Source organism: Pleurodeles waltl, chromosome 11 (assembly GCF_031143425.1).
Source record: "Pleurodeles waltl isolate 20211129_DDA chromosome 11, aPleWal1.hap1.20221129, whole genome shotgun sequence".
Taxonomy (NCBI): domain Eukaryota; kingdom Metazoa; phylum Chordata; class Amphibia; order Caudata; family Salamandridae; genus Pleurodeles; species Pleurodeles waltl.
The window spans coordinates 735,333,502-735,359,327 of NC_090450.1; the positions used below are offsets into that span (position 1 = coordinate 735,333,502).

At 43.6% G+C, this 25,826-nt stretch overlaps 1 protein-coding gene across 2 annotated transcripts in view; it reads right to left on the reverse strand.

Moving 5' to 3' along the window:
- The window catches only part of KCNIP3 (potassium voltage-gated channel interacting protein 3), an 871,673-nt gene that overhangs the window by 768,677 nt on the left and 77,170 nt on the right, over nt 1-25,826 (reverse strand). For both annotated transcript variants that reach the window (XM_069214430.1, XM_069214429.1), the window contains exon 2: nt 12,893-13,058. In XM_069214430.1, the coding sequence (XP_069070531.1) occupies nt 12,893-13,058 (166 nt within the window). The remainder of the gene's footprint in view (nt 1-12,892; nt 13,059-25,826) is intronic.

Sequence of the window (25,826 nt, forward strand, 5' to 3'; positions counted from 1 at the left end):
CTGTGAGATGGGTTTCTTGTAATAGGGCTATATGGATTCCCATACGCTTGAGGTAGTTGTGGACTTTATATCGTTTGGACATGTTGTTTAGGCCTCTTACATTCCAGGTTATTATTTTATACTGTGTCGTTATTATCTTGGTTGATCTGTACTACATTGACAGGGTTAGGTGTGTGCGGTCTGGTTTAGTGACCTATGTTTGGTTTGAGCTCCTCCAACTATTGTTGTTGTGTTTGCATGAGTTGTTCCCTCCCCAACTCTAACAAAAGTTGCCCCCAACTCCCTCTCCCCAGGACCGGACAATAAAACTTTCCCCATCCAAATTATTTAACTTATCTTAAGACCTATTGGTGGTGGGAGGTGTGCCAGGGCCGAGAGCTTACACTCCAGGCCGTTCCCGGAGCCCGGTAGAGGTAGATCAGCTGCCCTTGGCGGGTTATTCAAAGTTTATTATTCACTTTTAGTTGCATGTCGAGTTCTCCTCTGTGAGGGCCGTATGTTAGTAATGGTTAAAGGGTTGTTTAAGTTTGCTGAGTTCGATTCAAGAGGTATTAGATGATTTCTTCTGCTGTTCTGGGGGTGATTTTTGGGAGATTAGTGCAGGTATCTTGCGAAGAGATGGAAAAGCTCCCACAGCTCGAATCGTGGTCTGAGGTGTCTCCTGAGGCTTGTGAGTGGTGTAAGGTTCCCTTGCTCAGGGCTGCTGCTGTGTCTATTGCCTCGCGCATTTCCTGTAAAGATTGATGTCTAGGAGGTGCTATGTCCAGTACCCTATTAGTGGATCTGCCCCGTCTTTTGCCAAGTGTGCGGGAGGATCTACTCTGTGTACTTGAAGGTGTGAAGTTAAGAGTTTCCATTCAGTCTCCTGCCAGCTGAGTGGTTGAGAAAAAGTGTGTCTTGCCTTCATGTTCGACTCTCAGTTTAGCTGGGAATAGCATTGCGTATTTGATGCCTTTTTCCGCATAGGATGCGTTTACAGCCATTGTATGAGGCTCTCTGGGATTGGGTTTCCTTGGTAAAGTCGGGTAATATCATAATACGCTGGTTATTTAGTGTGATTTCCCCTTTAGTGCGGGTTTGCGATAGGATGTAGTCCCTGTCCTTCTGAGATTCTACTTACTAGGACAAAAACCCAATATTTGACTGGTGCGAGGTTGACCAGATATGAAACGAGTATTCTAGGGTCACCAAATGTGTCATTGAAAAGATGTACAGTGTTGAACCCGGCAACCTTACTCCCAAATGAAAACGTTGAAATTGAAAAAATGGAAGATGTTGAAGCATGATTGTCTTGAAGTAACTGACTTGTGCACAAAACCGAGACCTGACATTAGAGACACCTGATTGGAAGGAAATGACCAAATTATCTTTGTTGCTGGTTCTTGTCTAAGAGACAACGCAGGGACACTGAGAGCAGGATATGCTGTGTTCACAATTACAGGTATTTTGGGAGCTTTTTGGCTTTGAGGAGTGTACTCTGCTCAAGTAGCAGAACTGATAGCCCTTACTAGAATATGCCATGTTTCTGCTCAGCTGAAAGTTACAATCTATACAGATAGCCAGTATGGATTTGGAATAGTTCATGATTTTGGCCAGCTGTGGTCACAGAGAGGTTTCATAACCTCTTCTGTTTCACCAGTGAGAAATGGTGAGAGAATGAAAGAATTGTTACATGCTAATCAAATGCCAGAAAAGATTGCCATGGTGAAATGCAATGCACATCTGAAGTCGCAGGACTTTGTATCACTGGGAAATGGATATGCGGATCAAGTTGCAAGGTTTTGCGCACTGAACTATAGATCATTCAATGACAAGTGGGAACTGTTATCTGAAGAAGATGAAACCTGTCCAAGCTATGCATTGAAAGCAATTGACACCATGGAGGAGTTGAAAATGTTGCAGAACAATGCGGACAGCAAGGAAAAACGTTAATGGAGCAAACTGTAATGCCCACAATTCATCTGCAAAGATCAGATGAATTGTGGGTTTCAGAAGAGGGTCAATTGGTTTTGCCAAATAGTCTGTTGTCTCAAATGGCGAGGTACTATCATGGTCAAGCACATATTGGGAGGGATGGAATGATTCGATTGTTCAAACATGATTGATTTAACCCAAGGTTTAGTCAGGTTGCTGAAGCAGTTTGCCATCGTTGTGTCATTTGCCAACAGTTGAACGTGGGAAAAGGGACAGTGGTTAATTTGAGCCACATTGGAAGAGCGGGAGGTCCATTCAGCAGAATGCAAATGGATTTTATTGAGATGCCTGTGTGTGGAGGTTTGAGATATGTCTTGGTGATTGTTTGCATTTTTAGTCACTGGATTGAAGCTTACCCTAAACGAAGAAATGATAATCTCACAGTAGTGAAACTACTGCTTAGGGAACTGATACTGTGTTTCGGGTTTCTGATCTCTTTAGAATCCGATAGGGGAAGTCACTTCAACAATGAAGTAATTAAATTACTGTGTGCAGCGCTGAACATTGAGCAGAAGTTGCATTGTAGTTACTGCCCTGAAGCATCAGAGCTAGTGGAACAGATTAATGGTTTCTTGAAGTCAAGAGTTGCAAAGATGTGTGCGTCCACGAATTTCAAATGGCCTGATGTGTTGGTGTCAATGAGAATCACACCCGACAGGAAGACAGGATTTGCCCCCGCATGAAATCCTTATGGGCCAAGCCATGAGGTTGCCAGCAGTGCCTGCAAATGTACTTCTCAACATTACAGATGATATGGTGTTGGACTACTACAAATGTCTGGCTGATGTTGTTTGCTCTTTTTCTCAGCAGGTGGAAGCCACCACGCTGCCACTGATCCATGGCCCAGGGCACAACCGGAGAGCTGGAGACTGTGTTGTGGTCCGGAAACATGTGAGGAAAATGTATTTGGAGCCTCGTTTGAAAGGACCATATAAGGTAGTTCTTACAACTACCACAGCTGTGAAGTGTGCTGGAATTCCGAACTGGATTCATGCAAGTCATATGAGGAAAGTGGCATGTCCACTGGATCAGGAGGAAGAAGAGTTGTTGAGAGTACCAACAGTGAAACAAGTCTCAGGGCCAGAAAGAGAACAAAGGGGAACTGAGACCGGATCTGAGTCCGTTAAGGATGGTTCAGTCACTCCTGCGAGAGATGAAGGAGAAGACCTCCAGGAGGGTGACAGAGAGCCTGTCTCAACTGAGGCAGCAGGAGGGCCTAGTCAGAGGAGGGCTTTCCCAGAAGCAGATGATCTTGAGAGCCAAACAGAGCACTTGCCAGACCCAGAGGAGAAAAGAGATGAAGTGGATCAAAGTCTTTGTGATCTGACTCCTCCTGAATCTATTGCTGGTCTGTCAAGAGGAAACACCCCAGAACAAGAAGGTGGTTCAAGTCCAACTGGAGTCGCAAGTAGAAAGAGAAAAGGAAGTGGTTGTTGAGGCAACAATCGGGGAAGAATTAGATTCAACAAAGGAGAGAAGATCTAAGTGAAGGAGAATTGAATGGTGATTGAAAGTTGAAAAGAAAGAGAATTGCAAGCCGGCAAAATATGCAGGTCCTGAATGGGTGTATGCAACTACAAGTGAATGGCAGAAATAATTTTTGTTTTTTTATTTTGATAGAGACATTCTGGGTCCGTATTTTGGCACTTGATGGAAGCTGATGAACTGAAGAAACAATCTGAGAGAATTTTTTTGAAAAAGAGACTATTGAAAGTAACAGGAAGAGACCATGATAACCTGATCTGACTTTTGAAAACTGATTTTGACAAGCTGCTTACCGATTTTGACAAGGGATCTTGGAAGTGAGACTGACAGCTATAAATAGCCACTGAAAGAAGAGTTGTCTATTTTTTATTTTTGCTGCAGTTTTCCTAAATTTTCTTCTGCTTTCTGATTCTTTGCAGATCATGAGTAACATTAGCCATGGGGGTAGGAATACTAGACGCTGTAAATATATGAGTATTGGTTTGGTGATTATGTGTGGGATATTGTTTTGGTGTTGACTGTGGGTATGTCTGTTCTTGATAAGAGTGAAGCCAACCATACTTCTGCTTTTGAGACAACTGCTGCACTAACAGCAATAGAGAGGTTTAGATTAGGTGTCAAGTATATGCATGGGGATACTAATGCTCAAGGAGAGCTTTCTTCTAATGTCTTCTATCGCTTGTTGAGTGAGTACGTTAAGACGATGGATGCGAGGAATTGTAATGTTGTAGTCTGCTACCAACAAGATTTTAAAACCAGGAGTACATACAGTACTTTTATTCAAACTATGACATGGTGTTTTCGTTTGTCCCTATAATTGGGTATTTGAGTAGAGTAGCTAGGAAAAATGACATAGCAATAGTTATAGGTTTCTTTGAACCTACATTGATGTTTGGTGTAGCTTATGCTCACAGGAATAACTTGACATGCTTGCTTACACCTTTAGAGAAAAGCTTCTTAGATCACACAGATGACAGGAGAAAGGGATTGAAGGAGAAGTTGGAAAAAGGTTTCAAGAAAAGGACTTACAGGAACGATTATGCTTACAGTGCAATTAAAACTCAAGGGAAATTAGCTTTAGATGCGCAACATGTAGGGAAACGTTGTATATACAGGCCTAAATCATGCACTGACATTTTATTTGTGGGAACAACTGAATGTAAGCATGTGTTTTTGTTTCAGAGTAAATGGACGATCATGTTGAATGGACAGGACCCGGCGATTCCTGGGATATATGTATTATATCTGTGGTCTTAATGCTTATTACGGTCTTCCAATAGGATGGTATGGGACATAATATTTGGGGATAGGCTTCCCAAAGATTTATCAAATTGATGATTTGAAGAAATTTCCAAAATTGACTGAATTACATCATATGAGACAGAGGAGGGAGTCATCTTCTGGTATAATGGGAGATATATTTGGAGCAGGGATTTCTTCACTGGGAGTCATTCTGAATTCAATAAATATTTGTAAGTTGTCTACTATTGTGGATAACATGTTGACAATTTTTTTCAGGATCCATACTCCTGATAAATACTGAGTTAGCTGCTGATAGAGCTATGACTCTTCAGAATCGTCTTGCTTTAGACATTCTTTTAGCGAAGGATGGTGGAGTCTGTAGAATGATTAATTCTAGGCATTGTTGTTCGTATATTCTTGATAACAGTAGAGAAGTTAGAGGCTTAATTACTAATCTGACTAATGAAAGTGCTGATTTGAAAGAGTTGAATGAACCAGGTGTTTGGGAAAAGATCAGCAAAGGTTTTGCTTCAGTGGGAAATTGGCTCAGCAACATTTGGAATGGGATACTATTGAAAATCTTGTAGGGGATATTACATATTGTGGTTTGTCTAATTGGAATATGGGGATTGTGTAAATTATGCAAAAGGATAAAATTGAAAAGGTCAAAGAATGATCAGAGGAGGGAAGAAAAGAAAAGAGAAGAAATTGTACAGGGAAAATTCAAAAATGGAACAAAAGTATGAAGGGACTGAATTGACAGAATTTTAGCTGATGGGAAAAAAAATGAGGGTGGTAGTTTGATGACACAGTCATCAGAGGAGGGATTCCTAGCACAGGTATATTAATACAAATTATTAATGAGTGTTCATGTATTCTGAACAATGGGTTTGTGTAGAAAAAATAAAGCACGCATTTGAACATGTGATTACGAAGAACAGCCGCCAATGTTCACAAAGTGTACTTAGTAGTAGTTTAATATTGTGAAATGTTGAATATATATTTGACTAATGCAGTAATATGTCATATTAAAGATTATGCATTATGTCCTAGCTTTATTAATTGTAGGCCTTAACTTAGTGCTGGTCTTGGCCTACTTGCCAGCCCTCATGTCAAAGCTGTATTTCTTAATGTTTAATAAATGGCTGTCCTAGAGAGTTAAACTGTGTTTTTCCATTTTGCCTTGTTTAAATGTGCTCATAACTGAAGGTTCTCGTGAGAACCGACTGCTAGAAGATGCTGTTCTTGCTAATGTAATATTTTATGTGTACTGTGTGTGAGACTGACTTTCTCAGGAGGTGAACAATGAAGACACTGACTGGAATAGAATCTGCAACAATATTGTTACCTGACAAGCTGAATGATGAGGACATTGGAGGACAACCAATCAACGACACGGGGACAGAGTAATAGTAGAATTCATAGATTTGGAGTTTTAGTTTTATTGGACCAAAGTGTGAACATGCCAATAATTGACCAATAGGGAGTTGAGACATAGTTTTCCTGGTTTTGATAGAACGACACTGCACTGAGAAGAAATCATCATTTAGCCCAGCATTCTGCCTTTTGCATTTTGCCTTAAGCATTCTACATTTTCCACAGCTCATTCTTGCCCATTTTGCGTCCTGATAAGAGACGTGCTTAACTTTAATGCTTAAAGGCTTTGCGTTTTCTGAACCTTGAAGCTGAATCCTCATGCCTTGTTGATCGACTGATGTCCTGAGGAAGAAAACTAACTCTGCTTGCTGATCTACATTGAGGATAGGTATTATGATTGAGACTGTTGATTATTATGCATATTTGCTTTTCCGTTCTAGTTACCAACTGCACTGTTTTGATAGAGCCTTAGATGTTTTTCCAAATTTGTGTTACTAAATTGTTTTGCATGAAGCCCAACATGCTGATGCTTATCTGATGTTAGTTAAGGATCCTCACCAATGAAATTATGACTAAAAGGGACTGAGGCTTAATGAACTTCTCTGCTGAATTCGGATGTATGTAATCACTTTGACGCAGTTGATTTTGTTATTAATTTGCACCATAACCTTAGAATGTGTAGTAGTTCAAGCTTTGATTAGATTACGTTCCTTCCGCTGCTTTGGAGAGCCTGTATTGTTTCTGTATGTGTTTCATTTGATTTTGGGATTAATCTACATTACTTTAGCGTTGTTAATATAGGAAATAAATATTCTAACTCTTACTAAAAGGTGTGGTTATTCATGACTGAAAGGTCATGGTGCGTGACAATTACTGACTATTGATCATTACTGTTATTGATTATTGATATTATGTATTGATTATTGAATATTGATCTGCATGTACTGGAGCTATGGTAAGAACATCTTAATTGTGAGAAAAAAAAAAGGTTCATCAACCTATTCGCGTCCCCTTGTAAGTTTATAAGGTCAGACGCGCTAACAGAAGCACACTACTCCGGAACCCAAAGTTAGTGGTTAATCCAGTGGTTAAATGTTGGCTATTGCTCTCAATTAAAAACATTCCATGAATTTACTCCAATTACTTTGTGATAAATTATATTAATACCAGTTAGGTATGATTAATAGAGTCTATATGGTTTCAGGTGAATGGATATGGAATAGGCTACTCAAAAACCTAGCTTAGTTTCAGATACTCTCAGCCCACTTCTCTTCGTTATAAAAAGTGAAAAAACCTGCAGCCACGCTGTATCATGCTTTGAGCTCAATGCTACTGTATTCTTCAGAGTGCATCTGGAGGGGAAGAATTTTACTATGAGCATTTCAATGACAACAGCATAATGATGAAGGTATTACTAGAGATGTCTGCTAATATTGTGCGTTCCATAGCACAAGGCAACACATTTCCTAATATTCCACCCCACAGTTGATGCTGCAGTTGGATCCCATGCTGTAAAGTCAACGCTTATTAATTTCCACTGAGGAATCATAAAAGCACAGCAAGTGTGTAGGCAGGCAGACAGGGAGGTGGGCCAGAACCTGAAAATAGAAGCCAACAGCCTGCACAGAACAGCTGCACAGAAAAGCTAGTTTGGGGGCAGGCTGACAGGAATGGGCTAGAACCCATAAATAGAAACCAGCAACCCACCAGGCTACGCAGCCAGTTCGGGGGCGAGCAGACTGGGAAGCGGGAAGGAACCAGAAATTACATGCAGACAGGCAGCGACGTTGCACTTCAGGCAGTGTGTTAGCCTGCTATTTCTGTAGTGCCATGGGTATGCAGCAGGGGTGGTTCTTCCGCTAAGGCGGAGGAGCATCGCCTCATTGCTTTCAAGCAGAAGAGGAAGGAAAAAATAAAATGATAATAAGTAGGCGTTATTATCATTTTATTTTTCCTGGGAGCTGAGTTAGGGTGGGGCGGGGCTGGACAAACGGCATGAGGAGGAAGTTTATTGTGCATAATAAGTGTCTGTTTGGACTGCCAAACAGACATGCTCACTTTGCATTCCTCCACCCGGTTGTATTTTACAACTGGGTGCAGAAAGTGCACAGGCCTTCACTCCCTCTGTGAACGCTGAAGCAGGGCGCTCACACCAATCACGATGCTTCTGACAGCAGCGTTGTGATTGGCTGGGAGCCTGTGTGCAGTGCAGCTGGGAAGAGGACGGAGGAGATGCGAACGCATCTCTGAAAGAAACAGGTATGTTTTTTTTATGTATTTCTTTTGTCATCCCCCTGTGCCACCCCCATCCAGTGGCAGTCACCATTGATATGCGTGCAGGCTCAAATTCCAAGAAGACTCAGATTCCAAAAATAAAATAAATGAGTTGCTGCTTCCTAAAAGGGGATTAGGAGTGGCAGGGCTTTTGCCCTGTGTAACATAGCAAAATGTTTTCCACGTGACGTTAAATAAAGGGGGGAAATGTATTAAAAACAACAACAAAAAATCTTCTAACCTTGCAGAATTTCTACAGTGTAAAGAAAGAAACTCATGAGAATTCGGTTACACAGGTGTGTGCCACAAAGGTTATGCAGCTCTTACATTTGCCTTGCTATTTCAGAATGTTTTTGTGAATTATGTAGCTAGTTGTGAAACTATACAGTGTGTAGTCCTACATCTACGTAGATAGATATCTGCAGCTTGCTAAGGCATAGGCTCTGTGGCATACATCACTAATAATGAGCAAGAGCTATTTATAGCGCCCCTTAAGTTCTTGACATACTACCTCTTACCCAGCTTGGTGGTCAGTAAAGCAGCAGATGCCCATGTCCATTTCAGCTTTGGCCACGATGATGCCTTGGGGCACCACTAGTGTATCGGTATTAGAATAGAGATACATGGGAAAAGATGGACAGTCAACTTAAAGGAAACATCTCCATATTTCTGAAGTCTTTGCCTGTATTTGTTTTCAGACTTCTACAGTGGCTGTGGTCTACTGCTTATGCTCATCCAATGTGCTGCAATAAAGTGAAATGCGGTGTTCCTAACTATTCATACATTACCGTCTTGGAAAATAGCTATTTGCCTTCAGGGACCACAGTCCAGATACAGAAAATACCATGCTGTGAAAAATATCATCTGCTACAACAATGTAAAACTTTGTGATTTTTAATTGGTAAACACAACTAAACCCAAACCTAGAGCCCAACGTTTCAGTGCCTGCTTGTTAAGTGGTCCATGGATCATCATCAAAAGGACAGAGTTGGACTCCATGTCAAGTCTGTAATTAATTGAACGAGAACGAAGGACTAACTGGAACCCAGAACTGCACAAGTCACCAAGGATCAAATCAGTGCATGATAATTGAATCAGCCAGTATGCGAGTACAGAGCCTTGTAAAATACGAGGGATAAATATTTCCTTGCTTGTGACAAAACCTAGCTTGACACTTATCTGCACATAGCTCAGCGTTTTATTTGACATAAGTTTTCACTGTACAAACACGAGCCATGATCAGCATTTTATATCCGACACTACCTGTAAGGAAATATAGTGCAGATTTTCACACCACAGTCCCATGCGAATGGGTTTCTATCAATTAATATGGTTATGTTATTTCTCAATCACTATATTGTTGATTACGCCTATACATATGTCTTGGATGTTATCAAACAAATACCACCATCATAGTAGGTCTATAACCTTACTCTATGAATAAAAGTGCTAAAGTAAAAATATTTCATCCTTGGAAATGCTTTGCTAGGCTTGAGGCTGATCATTACTGAAATGTCACACAATAGCACACTGCACCCATGGGAACGTCAACCATATGTGACTCCACATCTCTGGTTTCACTTCTCACACTTTTTAGATGCCTGTGTTGGCCATGGCAACTTGATGGCTCCTACCTGGACCCTGGAAATGCTGTAGGTTGGTCTATGGTCTGAATACAGGAACGTGATGCAGGTGAACCTGGTGATGGTCCATAGAGCAGCACAGCAACTGCTCTTCAAGTTGAAAAAGAAACCAAGAAGGATGCCTGCCATGTGTCTGGCTCGGCTATGCTCTGGTGTGATGGTCACTGGAAATTCTGGGATTTTGGTGCCAGACCATCTGCAGGAATCACGGAAAAACAGGTTCTCATAAATGTTCCTGTACACATGCTCCTCTCTCCTTGGTCAGACCAATCATGCATGAGGCCTGGAAGAGAAAATGTACCTAAGCACTGGGGCAATGTACATCACATACCTCAATCATGGTGGTGACCATAAGTTCTGTGGCAGCACAGAATGCAGGACTTCAGGAGCTAGCAGTAGGTGTGTTGCAGGGTAAGCCTTCTTTCAGTTTACAAGAGAGCAAAACCCTAGCTTTAGACTTTTCTGCTGGGTGCAGTGATTCATTTGACCCCCATGGTCATTGCAAAAGAGCCTGCCTGGTCGAGGACACTTCTATGTCCTCGAACCTTACCCTGAGCAGAAAGAGTGCTGTGCAGGTTAGAGTCTGGGACCAGGGGAGCTGTTGCTTAGAAGGACTGAATAAAGAGAAGTGGGCTGGGAGCATCTGAAACTGAGCTAGGATTTTTTGAATAACCTATTTCTAATGACTACCCTGAATTTCAAGACAAATCTCTGGTGGGACAGTGAATGATCTGAGTCAAGTCTGTCAAATCTGACTGATTATTAGCAAAGTGCACCTGTTGGCTTCCACCCAGTACAACCTCAGTCCCTCAACTCTGCACCCATGCTCAGCAGGCCCCTTTGGTTTAACCCTCTTGATAACATCACCCTTCTGGTGTTTTAATGTCCTCAAGCCAGGTTGATCCAGAAGCTTTACACCTCTGTACCACCTTCATGGTTTCGGTAGGACCAAATAACTTCACACAATAGTTTGATACTTCGAGCCACCTCGATGATTCAGCACCACTGAGACAAGTGAGACTGCTGAGCTGATTGGAACTGAATTTTGGTAACATTCATCAATTTTGGTATTTAATTTCGCGATGTCTTTTGTATTTTTAGTACATGCTTATCTTATCATTTGTACTTATTTTCTGCTAGTGCGCTGCAAATATTTCTTTATCAAATGCTTATCTTAACTTGGCTATATTACGCTCTCTCTCTTTTTGCTACCAGCCATTCCGATTGTCTATATTTTGCTCCATCTTTCTCCACTGAGATTGAATAATACTGTAGCGCTTACTGGCAGTAGCACGGGAAGGGCTTAGCTCTTAGGTTAGTCTTGAAAAGGAGAGCACCAGGGAACTGCAACAGTGGTCCCCAAGCACCCACAAGCTGCCCTGTCGATATGTGCATGCATACAGTGTGCTCTGCCCGTGTGACTATTTGCAAGGCCTTTTGGTATCTCAGAGACATGACCAAAATGTGACTGACACTGCCTCACCTCTATTGACCTTTCCGAGGTATGCTTGCCCTACCATCCAATGCTTTTCGGATTTGAGCCTGACATGCGACTTATAATTTTTCGAGCCCTGATGGCCATGCCTGGCAGGTGACTGCACACAATCCCTAGCAGCCTTGCAGAAATGAGCTTGCTCCCTCCTATGCCAACCCTCATGCTCTCTTCACCCTTCATCAGCCTATCAGAGACTAGCCTAATGAGTCACTGGCTCTTTGCAAGCCTTGCAGGGTTTTCAAAGTCCAAGGCTTTCAGAAAATATTCTGATTTTGCCACTTGCCAGTCGACCTTAGCACTTCTTTTTAGCTATGTGGTATGAAGCACTGAGGTAAGCATTCTCCTTACATGCCATCACTAGTTTTTTTGTTCTTGTGATTAGGTTGTTTGGTTTACAAGCTGCATGTTCAAATTCTGCAGTATTGTGCAATTTTGAGTCACAACCCAAAGCAAGAGTGTCTTACAGTTTTCGTTTCTTGTAACTTTCTGCATGTATTTTATTTATTTGGTGCACAGCACAGACTTAATTGTCACCTGGCATATTTTAGCTGGGTAGGAGTTAAAACAGATTCTGTGAGAATAAAAACATTTTGATGAAAGAATAACTGTATTGGAACAGCTTAACGATTCGACCTTGATGCTAGTTGGAAATTACCAATGAACCGAAGAAGTAGTTCCAGACTCAGTTTGGAAAATGATGCTGATTTTCCTGCTGGTCCAATGTAGACACTGAAACTAAGTTTCATAACTCCTAGTCCAACCCTCTACCCCACAAAAGTGTTTTCCCCCTGCTCCTCCTCCAGTGGTCACGTACCACTTCCCAACAATGTTAAAGTCACGCCCCAAAGGCATAATAGAAAAAAATTAGACTATACAAAAACACTGCTTGTTGATAAATGGCTTGTTCTTTTGCAAACGGGGATAGTGATTTCCAGGGTCAATACAATGATGATGTACTTGTTTTAGAGACAGTAGTTCACCGCTTTAGGCCCAGCCTTCCCACTTTCCGCACACTGAAGTGAGCCCCAGTCCTTTGGAGACAGTAACAGAAACATTCTATGGGACTGATGAAGAACGTCTACCTGGGAATCTTTATGTTCCATTAATTTATTATTTTAGGTCCATAACTCTCAAATTGTGCACATCTGTACCATCAGACCTGACAATCTCAAGCATCCATTTCAGGTATTACACTCAGACCTTCAGCTCCTACTTGCACCCTCACTACAGTGGCCGCAGAAGTACCCTGGAGGTACAACTGCCCGGATACCTGAGGGTTCGGGTTTGCCCCAGTGCAATATTACCTCTTCATTCCTAGTTCCACACATCGCAGTGAGGGATAATGAGGGTTGCAGCGCGTTCTTATAATGTGTGTGCTATCTTCTTCTTGAATTCACCCTACCTGGTCCCTGTGGGGAGGTGCTGGACAAGATCCACTTCACGAGGCAGCACTTCATCAACATTCTGCGGCTCAGCCTGGGTTTCTGCCATTTCACGCCGTCTTTCTTCCCCTGGGACTCCTGGGCAGACTCCCCCAGGAGGCTCCCATCCGTCTCTTTGATATCATTCTGGAAAGGAGGAGAAAAAAAAAAAGACTATCCTTAGTAGGCAAAAACAGTGACAACGAGGAAGATACTCATAGGATATGGGCGCTCACAGATAGTCCAAAGAATAGATAACACATTTAGTTCATGACACGGTGCTTCTGACAAGAGGATCTCCCTCAATCCTCCAATGTTTCCAGAGAAACGCAATAGCATACAAACAAGAGTCGTAGCACTCGTGGTATAAAGACAGAGTTAGAAGTTGTTCGTATGTTCAGTATTCTTCGTAAATTATCAACCAAACTTATGTTTATATCACAATCCGAGTTTTATTAGTACTGTTCAACAATCCTCCACAAGAACAGCTTATTTGAATGTTCAGATATCCTCCAAAAGAACAGCCATTAGTACTGTTCAACAATCCTCCACAAGAAAAGCCTATTTAAATGTTCAGATATCCTCCAAAAGAACAGCCAACACGTGTTTCATCCTCTGAGAAGTATCTCTCATTGAGGACTTCATCAGGGCTTACTGTACTTCATAAGTTCAAAACTATCATATCGTTCAGTATTCTTCGAATATTGTCTCCGTCAGAATGTCCGAATAACTTAATAAAGGAAAAAAGGGGAGGAACGCCGCGCGGTCTAATTCACCCGCAGCGTTCCCGAATCTAGTGGATGTATCATCGCATTCTGACGGAGACAATATTCGAAGAATACTGAACGATATGATAGTTTTGAACTTATGAAGTACAGTAAGCCCTGATGAAGTCCTCAATGAGAGATACTTCTCAGAGGATGAAACACGTGTTGGCTGTTCTTTTGGAGGATATCTGAACATTTAAATAGGCTTTTCTTGTGGAGGATTGTTGAACAGTACTAATGGCTGTTCTTTTGGAGGATATCTGAACATTCAAATAAGCTGTTCTTGTGGAGGATTGTTGAACAGTACTAATAAAACTCGGATTGTGATATAAACATAAGTTTGGTTGATAATTTACGAAGAATACTGAACATACGAACAACTTCTAACTCTGTCTTTATACCACGAGTGCTACGACTCTTGTTTGTATGCTTAGTAGGCTAGCTAGGTATGGGAAGGTGACAGAGGTGGAAAGGCCTTTTATCCTGCTTCTGGTTCCTCAATCTGTCCCTGAGAAGGAGGTGGAAGACGGGGCTCTAAAATTTATTTTAGGAAGCTTTGTATGTAACTAAAACCATGGCGTATCCAGCCTATAGCAGTGGTTCCCAACCTGTGGTCGGGGACCCCTGGGGGTCCGCAAAGCCTCCTTGAGGGGGTCCGCGACTGCTTAGAAACTTTATTAATATTAACAGATTAGGTCCCCAGCTTTCAGTAATGACTCAGCGGGGGTCACCGGATTCCAATAATAAGTCACTGGGAGTCCCTGGGTTCCAGCAATGATAGAGTGGGGGTCCACAGAAGTCAAAAGTTTGGGAACCACTGGCCTATAGTATTGAGATCGAGCCTGTGAATGGTTAAATAAATTGCATGTAGTATGAAATTCTGGCTTAAGCCCAAGGAGCTCCGGGTGATCTTGAACCAATGGAGGGAGCGAGATGCACAGTTGAGATCCAATGTTTAAGAATACAGTGCATCTCATTGGAGACTGGTGGGCAAGTAGGACATAGACATGAAGCCATACCAGAATATTCTCCAGGCTGGGGGTAGATTCTGAATTTGTTAGATATTACCGGCTATTGCTACCTCTGATTTTTCCTAGAATGAGAGAGATGGGAAACAGAGTATGAGAGGTGTGAAGCAGTGACCTGAAACCTAGGAATATCCAGGAAGAAGGCAGAATGTAGAGGGAGCTGGGATCAGGCAGGGACAGGCATTTGGTCGATCGGGTTACGTTTCTTGTATGAGATGTTTGAGAATAAACGGGTCACTTGAGCCATCACCAACCCTACTACTTAATTTCTTCATGTGATGGAGAGAAGTGAGGATGGATTTATCACACAGGTGACATCTGATAAGGAAACACATGTTAAAAAGTATGTGGATGAACTGCAACCCGTCTGCAGTACTCACTAGATGTGTTGCAGCAAGAGCGGCTTCAAGGAGCAGCCGACATGAGCAGTAATCTATATTCCTTTTATACAACAAATCTCTGGGAGAGGAATGGCCAGTCCTTATTGAAAAGAAAAAATAAGTGCAGGGGTCTTAAGAGTTTCTTGGGAGCCAGTAAGAAGTGCTGCATTATGCTGGGGTTGCCAATTACAAAGCCTGCTTCGTTTTGATTCCACCTCTTTCTAACACCTTACACTCCCTGTCTATTTATCTCACTCTTGCATGTTCTTTTTTATCCCTGTTCCTCAATATTTTCTTATCTTTCTCTTTTATCCCTTCTCTGCCTTTCTCTTTCTTGATCTTGGTCAAAGTTTGATGAGGAAAAATAAGTCCTGGTCCCCAAAATGTAGTGCCAGAGCCCAACACTTACAACCACTGTCACACCATAAGGACTTGGAACTATGGATGGATGTGGGAAATGCCAGTCATTGAACTCTCCTGTGACAAGGAGGCAGTTCAAACTTGTAATAATATGGGGCAATGCCGCAAAGTAACTGGACAAAGTCAGAAGTCGAGCCAGCTTTGTGAATGCTGAACAGAAGCTTTTAAGCTTGTTTTTTTTAAATGAAATAAGCATTTTTATATTGAGAAAAAGATTGAACTTCTCACTGGTATTTGTACTGTGAAATGTAGCCCAATTAGGAGAATTTCTTTCAAGGAACTAGATTTGGCGCAGAGCACTGACGTGTGCTTCTTGCTTGCACCAGGGAGTCGTGCATGCGCGCGTGTGTGTGTGGTCAATGGTAAGTCAAACATGCCCAAGGGTTGGAATCTCCAGCAACAGCTCCTTTATCACATGTGTTTTACTTTGAAAATACTGCATTTCCATCCTCTTCCTCATCCCAGTCCAGTACTTACTAAATGAGATTTTACCTCCTCTACCCCCTTTTCCCACACTTTGACCAAGCTTTTTTTCTTTTTCTACTCTCCTCCAAACCTCTCCCATAAAACCTCCCTAATCCCCAGCACTTCCTGTTTTTCCGCCCTTTGTTATTTTCCCAATATGATGTGGCTTGGTATTTTTGCTCAAGCGGGGAGGGGGCTTTATGCTCGACGGCGCTGGCCGTGGGAGCTTTTTGTTTTCATGTGCAGAGAGGTGACAGGTTCCTGCTTTCCTGTATTTGGGGGCTACTGGGTTGCGTCATTTTGTTTTATTGGAAGTGCCGTGGCTCACAGAAAGGTAGGTCTACAGAGTGATGGATTTTTATGTTCTTACTTAAGTGGCTGCCACTCCGCCTGTATTCAGGGGAAGCTGGAGGGGGGCTGGTAATAGTTTTCTCTTCAAATGTTTTATTTCCGCTCCTTGTGAGGAAACCACTGGTGGGTCTGGATGAAAGATCCTTTAGGGTTTTATCGGATTTTGCCTGGGCCATTAGGTTTTCACCCTTCCATTAAGGCACTTAGTGTGCCTCTCTGTGGGGTGCTTTGTCTCTCTACATATAGGTATCTAGGTGCCAAAGATCCATTGTGCAAGCTCCTGCCAGGTGGTCAAGATGGGAAAACATAGGCAGAAGAGGAAGCATGCTTCTCCCTCTTGGGGGCGTGATGTTCTTCATGCTGTCTGGAGAAATTGTCAGAGCAAATCTCGCTCTTCTGTTGTGCACAAGAATTTACAGGCCATGGTGAAGTCTTTGTTGGAGGCTCATGATCGGTTTCGGGGTAGGATGGCCTCCCCTCCTTAGTCTCCTCCCATTTCAGATTCCTCTGGGTTTTTGGTGTCTTACATTTCCTCACTGTCGCACTGGCTTCTCCAGATTATGATGAAGAAGATGTGAGGCTCTCAGATCTCTTTAGCTTCAATGGGGAAGTATATGCCTAAGGAAGAAATTAAATCAATCCTGGACAATCTTACATCAAACTCACAGCTCCCTGCAGATTCGGAGCAGCCATCTTCGAGTAGTGATTGGTTCAGGCAATTTCAGAAACCTTCAGTTCCTAAACTCCCTGTTATTCTGGCAGTCCAAAGTGTGTTGCAGAGTGAACAGAGGGATCCAGGTAGAATTACTGTTCCCAGGTTTCTGGGGAGACTGTATCCTTTGGCGCCAGGGGAACTGGAACTCCCTCAAAGTCTCTCTATTGATCCCTTGTTGGGTAATTTGGTGTGGCATAATCCTGATGTTAAGTGAAGATGTTGTAGTGTCTGTTTGAGGGGCCAAAAAGGGGCTCTGAATCGTGCATATGCTCGTCAAAGTCTTTCTATGAGGTTAGAAATGTATTGTGTTTACACTTCTCAGTCTTTGGTGAAAGACTTCCTGTCCCTGTCTTCTGCTGTTATCGAGGAGGGAGGATTGTTCTCAACTCCTGGCATGAATGGCGGTCCAGGCAAAACGGTCTTTGACAGCCTTAGGGCCTCTGCTGTTGCTTCGGAAGGGGTGCTGGCGGCCAGGAATCATTTACAGCTGAGGGGCTGGAAGGTAGATTCTTCTCCAAAGAATTGTCTCCTTTGTAAGCCTTTTTCTGGGAATAATCTGGTTGGGGAAGAACTTGGGGAAGTACTGAGGAAGTCCTTCAAAAACCAGAAATATACACTGTCTTTCAAACACAGACAGAAGGATTTTGACAAAAAGAAGAAAGGGCTGGGCATATACACAGACAAGAGGCCCAATTTTTCTTTCAAATGGTCTAGGTTCCAGCCTAGATCCAAAATTCTGCTGCCCCTCACCCTCCTACGGGTTCCAAGGGCAACCCTTCGCAGCATTCCTGACTATGCTGGGGAACTGGTGGGAGGTCCCCAGTTGTTGTCCTGGACTATTGGGTACCTAGGGTCTGGGACAAGTGGGTTCTTCAAGTAATCAAAGTTGGTTAGACCATTCCCTTTTTCCTTGCCTCCAGCTCTCTCATTTCCTGTCTACCCATCTTCGGGTCCACAACTCCAATGGGGTGACTTTACTAGAAAGTGCATTAACTTTGTTCAGGAAGAGGGCTGCCATTCCGGTCCCACCAGATTGACATCTGTACGGTTGGTATTCTAGGGTGTTCCTCGTGCAGAAACCATCAGGGGAGTACAGAATGATCATCAATTTAAAGTTAGTGAACAGGTTCATATCAACGGTCCATTTCAAACCGTGTACCCTTCAGCAGATCATTCCTGTTATCTCGCAGGGGGAATATCTTTTCAAAATTGACCTTCAGGACGCTTACCTCCATGTACCCGTAGAATCAGCCAGCCAACAATTCCTCAGGTTCTGTATAGGGGCAGAGCACAGACATTTTTGGGTCCTCCCATTCGGGATCAAAACAGATCCCCGAGTGTTCACAAAACTCCTGGCTCCTGTGATGGCTTACTTTCACGTACGGGGGATAAGAATCTACCCTCACCTAGACAATCTTCTGATTCAGTCCAGTTCTTAAGCTATGTCCATCTTGCAAACAGTGGAGGTTTGCAGGGGTCTGGAGGACTTTGGGTTTCTGCTCAACAGAAACAAGTCGGTTTTGATTCCATCTCAGAACTTGGAGTACATAGGGGCAACCTTCCAGACAGAGGTGGGGAAGGTCTTCCTGCCTTTGACACAAAGAAGAAAACTGGTTCACCATGTGGAGCTCCTCCTGTGGTGGACTTCGCCCCCGTGATACCTTGGCTTTAAGTCCCAGGGGACATGGTAATTATGATAAGTTGGTCGTTTCCTTTTGATATTATGTGCTGCACCATGGGTTTTTCTGTTGTCTTGTTTTCCTTTTTGGAGGCGGCTAAGGTTTTAATCATTCCATGGGCCCGTTTCCATCTGGTCAGGTGGCTCAACATATTCTTCTCCATTGGTTGCCCGTGTCAGAAGACTATGAGAGCTTCATTCCGCACACTCCAAAGATCAGGGCTCAGCTGGATTAGTGGATACATTCTCCGGATTTGGGACAGGGTACCTCCTTTATCCTCCCTGACCCCCTGATTGTTAACACAGATGCCAGAAAATGGGGTTGGGGAGTTGACCACTCAGGGTCTCTGGTCCACCAAGGAAATGGTGCATTTCTCAAATTGGAGGGAACTGAAGGCGGTGCTGGCGGCTTTGAGGTTTTTTTCAGCCTCAGCTGAGGGGTTCGGCAGTAGCGGTCAGGAAGGACAACTCAATAGCAAAAGCATACATCAACCACCAGTTTGGTACAAAGAGTCCGTCCCTAAATCAGTTGGTTCTTCAAATAATGACTTGGTTGTAGGAAAATTTCTGGTCTCTTAGGGCAGTCCACATTCAGGGGAGTCTCAACGTTCAGGCAGACAGATTGAATTGAGTTTTCCCATGTCCCCAGGAATTTGTCCTCAATCGCCTGGTGTTTCGGGTTCTGTGCAGCAGATGGGGAGCTCCAGTCAGAGATCGGTATGCTGATGAGTCAAAGTATCAGCTTCCTCAGTTTTTTTCTCGGACTCAGGAGAGTCACTCCCTTGGGGTAGAATCCCTTCTCCAACCCTGGCATGCCTTTCCTCCTTTCTCCCTCATCTGGAAGGTTCTTCTCAGAATCCAGAGGGAGGGGTTGGATGTGATTTTGATTGCCCCATATGGGCTGAGGAGAGTGTGGTTCCCTCTTCTTCATTTCCTGGCAGTCTTCAGGGAATGGATTCTTCCTTTAGTCCCCATTCCAATCATTCATCCACCCTTGTCACTTCAATCTTTGAACTGTCTTCGGCTGTAGGCCTGGAGGTTGAGGGGAGGGGTCTGTTGAGGAAGGGTCTCTCCTTTTCTGTTTCAGGCCTCAAGGTGAGAATCCACCAGGAATGCCTACAACCATAATTGGGCCTCTTTTGATATGGGACGCTTAGCTAAGGGATTTTCCTCCCTTGATTGCCCCCCCTGAAACTATTTGGGATTTCCTTCAAGAGAGTTTTGACAAACAGGTTTCTGATTCTACATTGAAACTGCAATGGTCAACTATCAGGGCTATAAGTTCTCCCTGGGGGGGAACGGGAACATCATGATTATCTGGCTGATCTGCTTTTTATGGGTTTCTCCCTCCCTAGGCCTAAGGTCAGGTCGTTTTTTCTTCCATGTTATTTACTTTTGGTCATGTCTTTCCTTCAGGATCCCCCTTTTGAGCCATTGGAGGAGGCCTCAGAAATGTTTTTGTCATTGAAAGTTTTCTTCTTGGTGGCAATCACTTTGGCCAGGTGACTGGGAGAATTGGGCTCTCCTCTATGCCGTTATCCTTACCTGAAGATGTTTGAGGACTGAGTTGTGTTGTCTTTGGATCCTGATTTTCTCCCCAAGATTAACTCTCCTTTTCTCTGAAATCAGGACATAGTCCTTCCATCTTTGGTGAATGTCTCCTCGGTCCCTTCTGTTTCCTCCTTGGATGTGGTGAGACTCTTGAGGTGTATTGGAAGATAACCTCTGTGTTTCAGAAATCTGATTCCCTGTTTGTTAATTTCACTCATGTCAACAGAAGTGGAAAGCCTTCCAGATTCACCCTTGCGTGATGGATTAAAACTGTCATTTCCATGGCTTACAAGCAGTCTGGTTCAGAGTTTCCTGTGTCTGTTTAGGCTCATTCTACTCGGTCTCGGGTGTGGCTGCCTGCTAGGCAGAATGGGGGCGAGGGGTTTGGTGGCAGATATTTGTGCTGCTGCCACCTGGTCCTCCCCGCCCACATTTGTGTCCCACTATAGACTGCATGTTGCTCAGGGCCCCGAGCCTCAGTTTGCTTCTGGGTTTTTTTCTAAGGCTGCTTCACAGATTACTGGTGAGATGTTCAGTTCAGGGAGGGGTCTGGTGGGGCCTTTCTTACAGAACTGACATTAGGGGCATGTATTTGGTTGTAGTGTGGTCAGTTTTACGTATCCTTTGAGCATTAGCTTCAGGCTTTAGGCCTTTGTGCACTTTGCCCTGGATGTATTTTATTCATTTGCTTGCAGCTTAGAGCCTCTGTGCACTTTGCTCTAAATGCTTTTTATTAGGCTTCGTACTGTTATTTTTCAAATAGCCAGTTCTACGGTCTTGTTTTTTATTCATATCACACTGTTTAGCGTACTTCAGCACTGGAGTTCTCCATAACACATTCCTGTTCACTCTGTGCTTCAGTCAAGGATACAGTCTGGTACATTGCCAATAGACGTGGTATGAGTTGAGTCTTTGGCATTCCTGCGTAGGGACATTTTGTGATCACACTGACATGTTAATTATAAAATCACTTCCTTGTCCCAATACACGCAAGAGGGAGATTCCGACCAATGAACCACAACTATACGCTGATTGCCTCGTTGCAGATGCTGAACCAAGATCACAGGCCTTTGCTCAGGTATGAGGGCTGATGTCTCCCCAGTGATTCAAAAAGGCAAGTTAGAAGCTTAACATGCTGTGCTCGAAATAGAACAAGCAGAGGGAGAGTAGAAACTATTAGACACGATGATAGCTTTGTTCTTATGTTTTACTCTCCTGGTGACTATTTCAATCCTACTGTGTTGTATGGTTCTGGTTATTGCGGCTCACGCCTTATTATCTAAAATGCAGTCGTTTTATTAAAACATTATATAAAACTTATACTGCCTTTGTCATTTGTATATGAGATCATACTGTAAATGAGAGAGTTGGTTTGGATCTGAGTGACCACGACTTCCCTGAGAAGTTCCAAAGATGTCATGCGCTCGGCTGCCCAATCATCTCTTCCCCGTGGGAGAAATGAGGCACTGCTAGTTAGCCGGAGCAAAAACCGGATTTAGGGTGACAGAGTTCCTTACATGTGGGTCAGACTCAGTCCCCCACACTGTTATCGATCCTGCTGCCTAGAAATCCAGTAGTCTCATTTAGGATAATGAGAGCCCACGCGACATGGCGCCGCCAACGATTGGTCTGGCTCTAATATTTAGGTCCGGCTGACTCTCTCGGTCTCATATATGTTTTGACTCCTCGGTTCCGTAAGCGGAGACGTCCGTGGGGCTGAGGGTTTCCACCACCACTGTATAGGTACATCCTGTTACTTAGTGGTTGGTTGTTCAAGCTTGAACTTTAAAAGGAAAACCCCGATATTGGTGTGCCTTCTCTGACCTAGTGCTATTTTTTACAAATAGCGAATCCTAATGTAGTGAATATAGCAATCAATATGTGACAACCGCTCACAGGACATCTGGTGGCACATGGCCTGACGGTCCAGGGGGGTCCGGTCACTTTTGTGGTGGACGCCCATGCAGCCTATAGAACAGAACTTTTTTATTCTTGGGTCGTATTTCCAGCAGTTGATGGGGGTACAAACACTTTTCACGAATACACTGTTGCAAATGTCCCTGGACAATACAGGGCTTATGCATACTTAGAGATACCTTTATCTTATCAAGAACACCATAATTGGCTTGATGGCGCCCTCCCACACACAGTAGCACAAGTTAGGTTAGGTCCACTGAGTAATGATGGTCCTACCTGGCCTTTATTGGCTACATATACACCTCATCCTGCGGCTGCTCAATTGACAGTGGTTGAAGTTCGTCGTTTATATACAGACTTAACGGCTACATATAGACGATTAGTTCAGTTTGTAATGCAGACACTAAATACAAACGCAGCGCGTGCTGCTCCGGCGCACCCACAGGCGGTGGTTCCGGGTATCAATCTGGCCACTGTACACTCAGTTATGGGTAAGGTACCGGCTAAACGTGAGGAAACTCCATTTTGGCTGGCGCAAAAAATTAATACGCTGGAAGCAGTGTCTCCCCATACGGGACCTCAGGATAAACATAGAATATTGACGATGTGTTTGCCGTATGGGATGGTTCCTCCGGTGGACCTTTGTAATACCTGGGGCACGGTGTTTGCCGCGCTCTACACTACGGCACACGGTACACCGACATTAGCTAATTTACCGGAAGTGCTTAAACAAATTCAGGATGCATATGGGGCTGCCCCTGCCTTAGATTTGGGCATGCAGTTAAATGGTCAATTTTGCCGCAGTTTCTTCTATTATTTTGAGTAATCTCAAGGGAGAGGCAGTAGCACTAGCAGTGCGAATGCGTCTTCGGGACGTTCCGCAGATTAATCAGGAGCGGGAACTTCCGAGAATAATAGCAGAGACATATTCCAGTATTGGTCGCGATAGCCTAGGGGCTAGACCGCAAAAACCCCAATTACAGGGTAAAAATAATAAAGACAATGCTAAACAACAGCAACCTGAGGGTACTAAAAAGTGCTGGGAAAAGAAACAGCAAACACCTAAGAAAGATGGGGGACAGTCTCCGCAACCGGAGACCCCGCAGAATAGGTATAATCTCAGGAATAGGGATAATTTGAAGATGCCTGAAAGATATCAATATACTGATACATGCCAATCTCGTTCCTTTCAGGACTCCTCAGAGAAGAGAAGTGAGAGAGGTGGGCGGTCAGAACGGAGTACGTGAAACCAAGACAGGATTCACAACGCTCAACGTAGGTTTCTATTAAACAAGAAGAGAAACCGCTGCAACAAAAACAGCAATTTAAAAAGAAGAAAGTGGCAGCAGTCTCAGTTAGACATGCCGCTCAAGAAGAGAGTTCTCTTGACGAACAAGACATGGGCGTTGGCACTGTTAGACAGCGCGGCAGAGGTCACAATAGTTCGCCGGAGTCTTCTAGAGCATCCGGAGGTGAAAGCAACTGATGACTTCATACAAGTCGAAACGGCGGATATGCGAGTCTCTGATTCTGATAGAGTATATAAAGTGACTCTGCGATTAGAAGGGGACATTGACTGCATCGTACACGCCATCTTTTGGGACCATGTGGTAAAATCATATGATGTTCTGCTGGCCGAACAGGATTGGCCACCTGACTTTGTTTGCGACTGTCCGGTTGGGGAGGAGGTTATTACACCTTCCTTCTCACCACTTGTTCCGAGAGAACTAGCGGAGTCCTATAGTAAAACATGGGCTCTAGCACAGGCCCCTACCCTATGTAGAAATAACGTGGGGTGGGATAGACAATCACCTTATCATGTAATTCCAATAAAGGGCGAACCTCAGCCACAGCCGCAGTATCCTATCAAATTTGAGGCAAGGGCATCGGTTAGGAAAATTCTTACACAATTGGAGTACCAGGGTGTAATTGAGCCCTGTGTCTCGCCGATGAATAATCCCTTATTTCCGGTTGCTAAACCGGACCATTCATATAGGATAGTGGTGTATTACAGACATTTAAATGGTCATACACGCACATATGAAATACAGAATTCACATAGCGCAGCGCTTATGAATAATATAGTGCGTAAAAAATACAAAACAACCTTAGATATCTCGAATGGATTTTTCTGCCAAAATATAGCGCCCGAAAGTCGGGAGTATACCAGTTTCAGTGCATTTGGCTCTCAGAAAAAAGTTTTGTCATTTGCCTCAGGGGTATAAGAATAGCCCAGGACTGTTTTCGGCTCGTGTGACTGAAATGCTGCACGAGTTGGACCCTGAAGCGTTATCATATGTTGATGACATATATCTGACAGATGATGAGATTCTGCAACATCTAAGGCGTGTATCGCGCATTGTTGTGGGGTTTGCTGAAATTGGCTATAAGTTTAATTTTAAGAAATCGAAGATTGCCTTCCTCAGCGCCATTTTCCTGGGATATGAGTTGCCGAGTGAGGGCAAGAGCTTAGCGCCACATTTTTTGGAGAAATGTGCTTTATTGCAGCCTCCTAATACGGTTCGGAAGCTCCAGTCATTGTTGGGGTTTCTGAATTTTGGCAGAACTTACATTCCTGATTATGCTACGCGTATAATACCCTTATACGAGTTGATTCGCCCGAATTTTTCGAGTAGATTTTGGACGATTGAGCATACACATATCCTACGAGATTTGCAGACTGATCTCTTAGCAGTTAAACACTTACACACGCGGGACAATATGACACATTTAGTCATCAGGGTGATACCTGGGGCTGTTGGGTTTACATATGTCACCTTTAGTGAGGGTTAGACTGTCCCGATTGCATACAAGTCCCACTTGTATTCTGCTGCAGAACAACGATTTGCGCAAACTGAGAAAATACTCACTGCAGTACAGATGGCTGTGATTAAAGAAAGACCGCTTGCCCAGGGACAACGCATCATTGTCGTTTCCCCGATTCCAGCCTTAGAGGCTGTTACAAAAGCGAGTGTTCCTAATTCGAAAGCTTTACACCCGCTATGGATACAATGGGCTACGTCTTTGACAGCCACTGATGTAGATTACATCTTTGACCCTAAACTGCAGACTCAAGAATTTCTTCAATATGAAATGGAGTACCCAGTTCCTGCTGGCACATTGCCTGTTGACCAATATCAGTTGGTCATGTATACCGATGGCTCTGCGCAACCAGCGGTTGGGACTAGACAACAGTATTCTGCTGCATGTGCGGTGGTGAGCGGCACTATGGAGGGGGAAGTGTTCTGCCCCCGACATTCTTATACTAAAACCTTGGGAGATTGCACGGCACAGCTGGCTGAGCTCAAAGCTCTATTGTTAGCGTTGGAGCACGCGGATCTGGCGATTTTAACCTTGCTGGTCTGTGACTCCTACTACTGTGTTCAGTCTTTCAATGAATATCTACACTATTGGAAGTTGAATGGGTTCAGAGATTCTAAGGGCAACACCATTAAACACAAATTGTTGTGGGGTAAGGTTGCGGATCTGAAAGAGACGCTTCCTAAGGTCCATGTTGTGCATACACTTGGACACCAGCGCGTTGGGATACACGTTGCTGGGAATACTTTGGCTGATGAAGCCACGAAGTCGGCAGTGGTTGTTGCCACTGTGGCCGCAGTGACTCGTTCGAGTTCCAAACCAG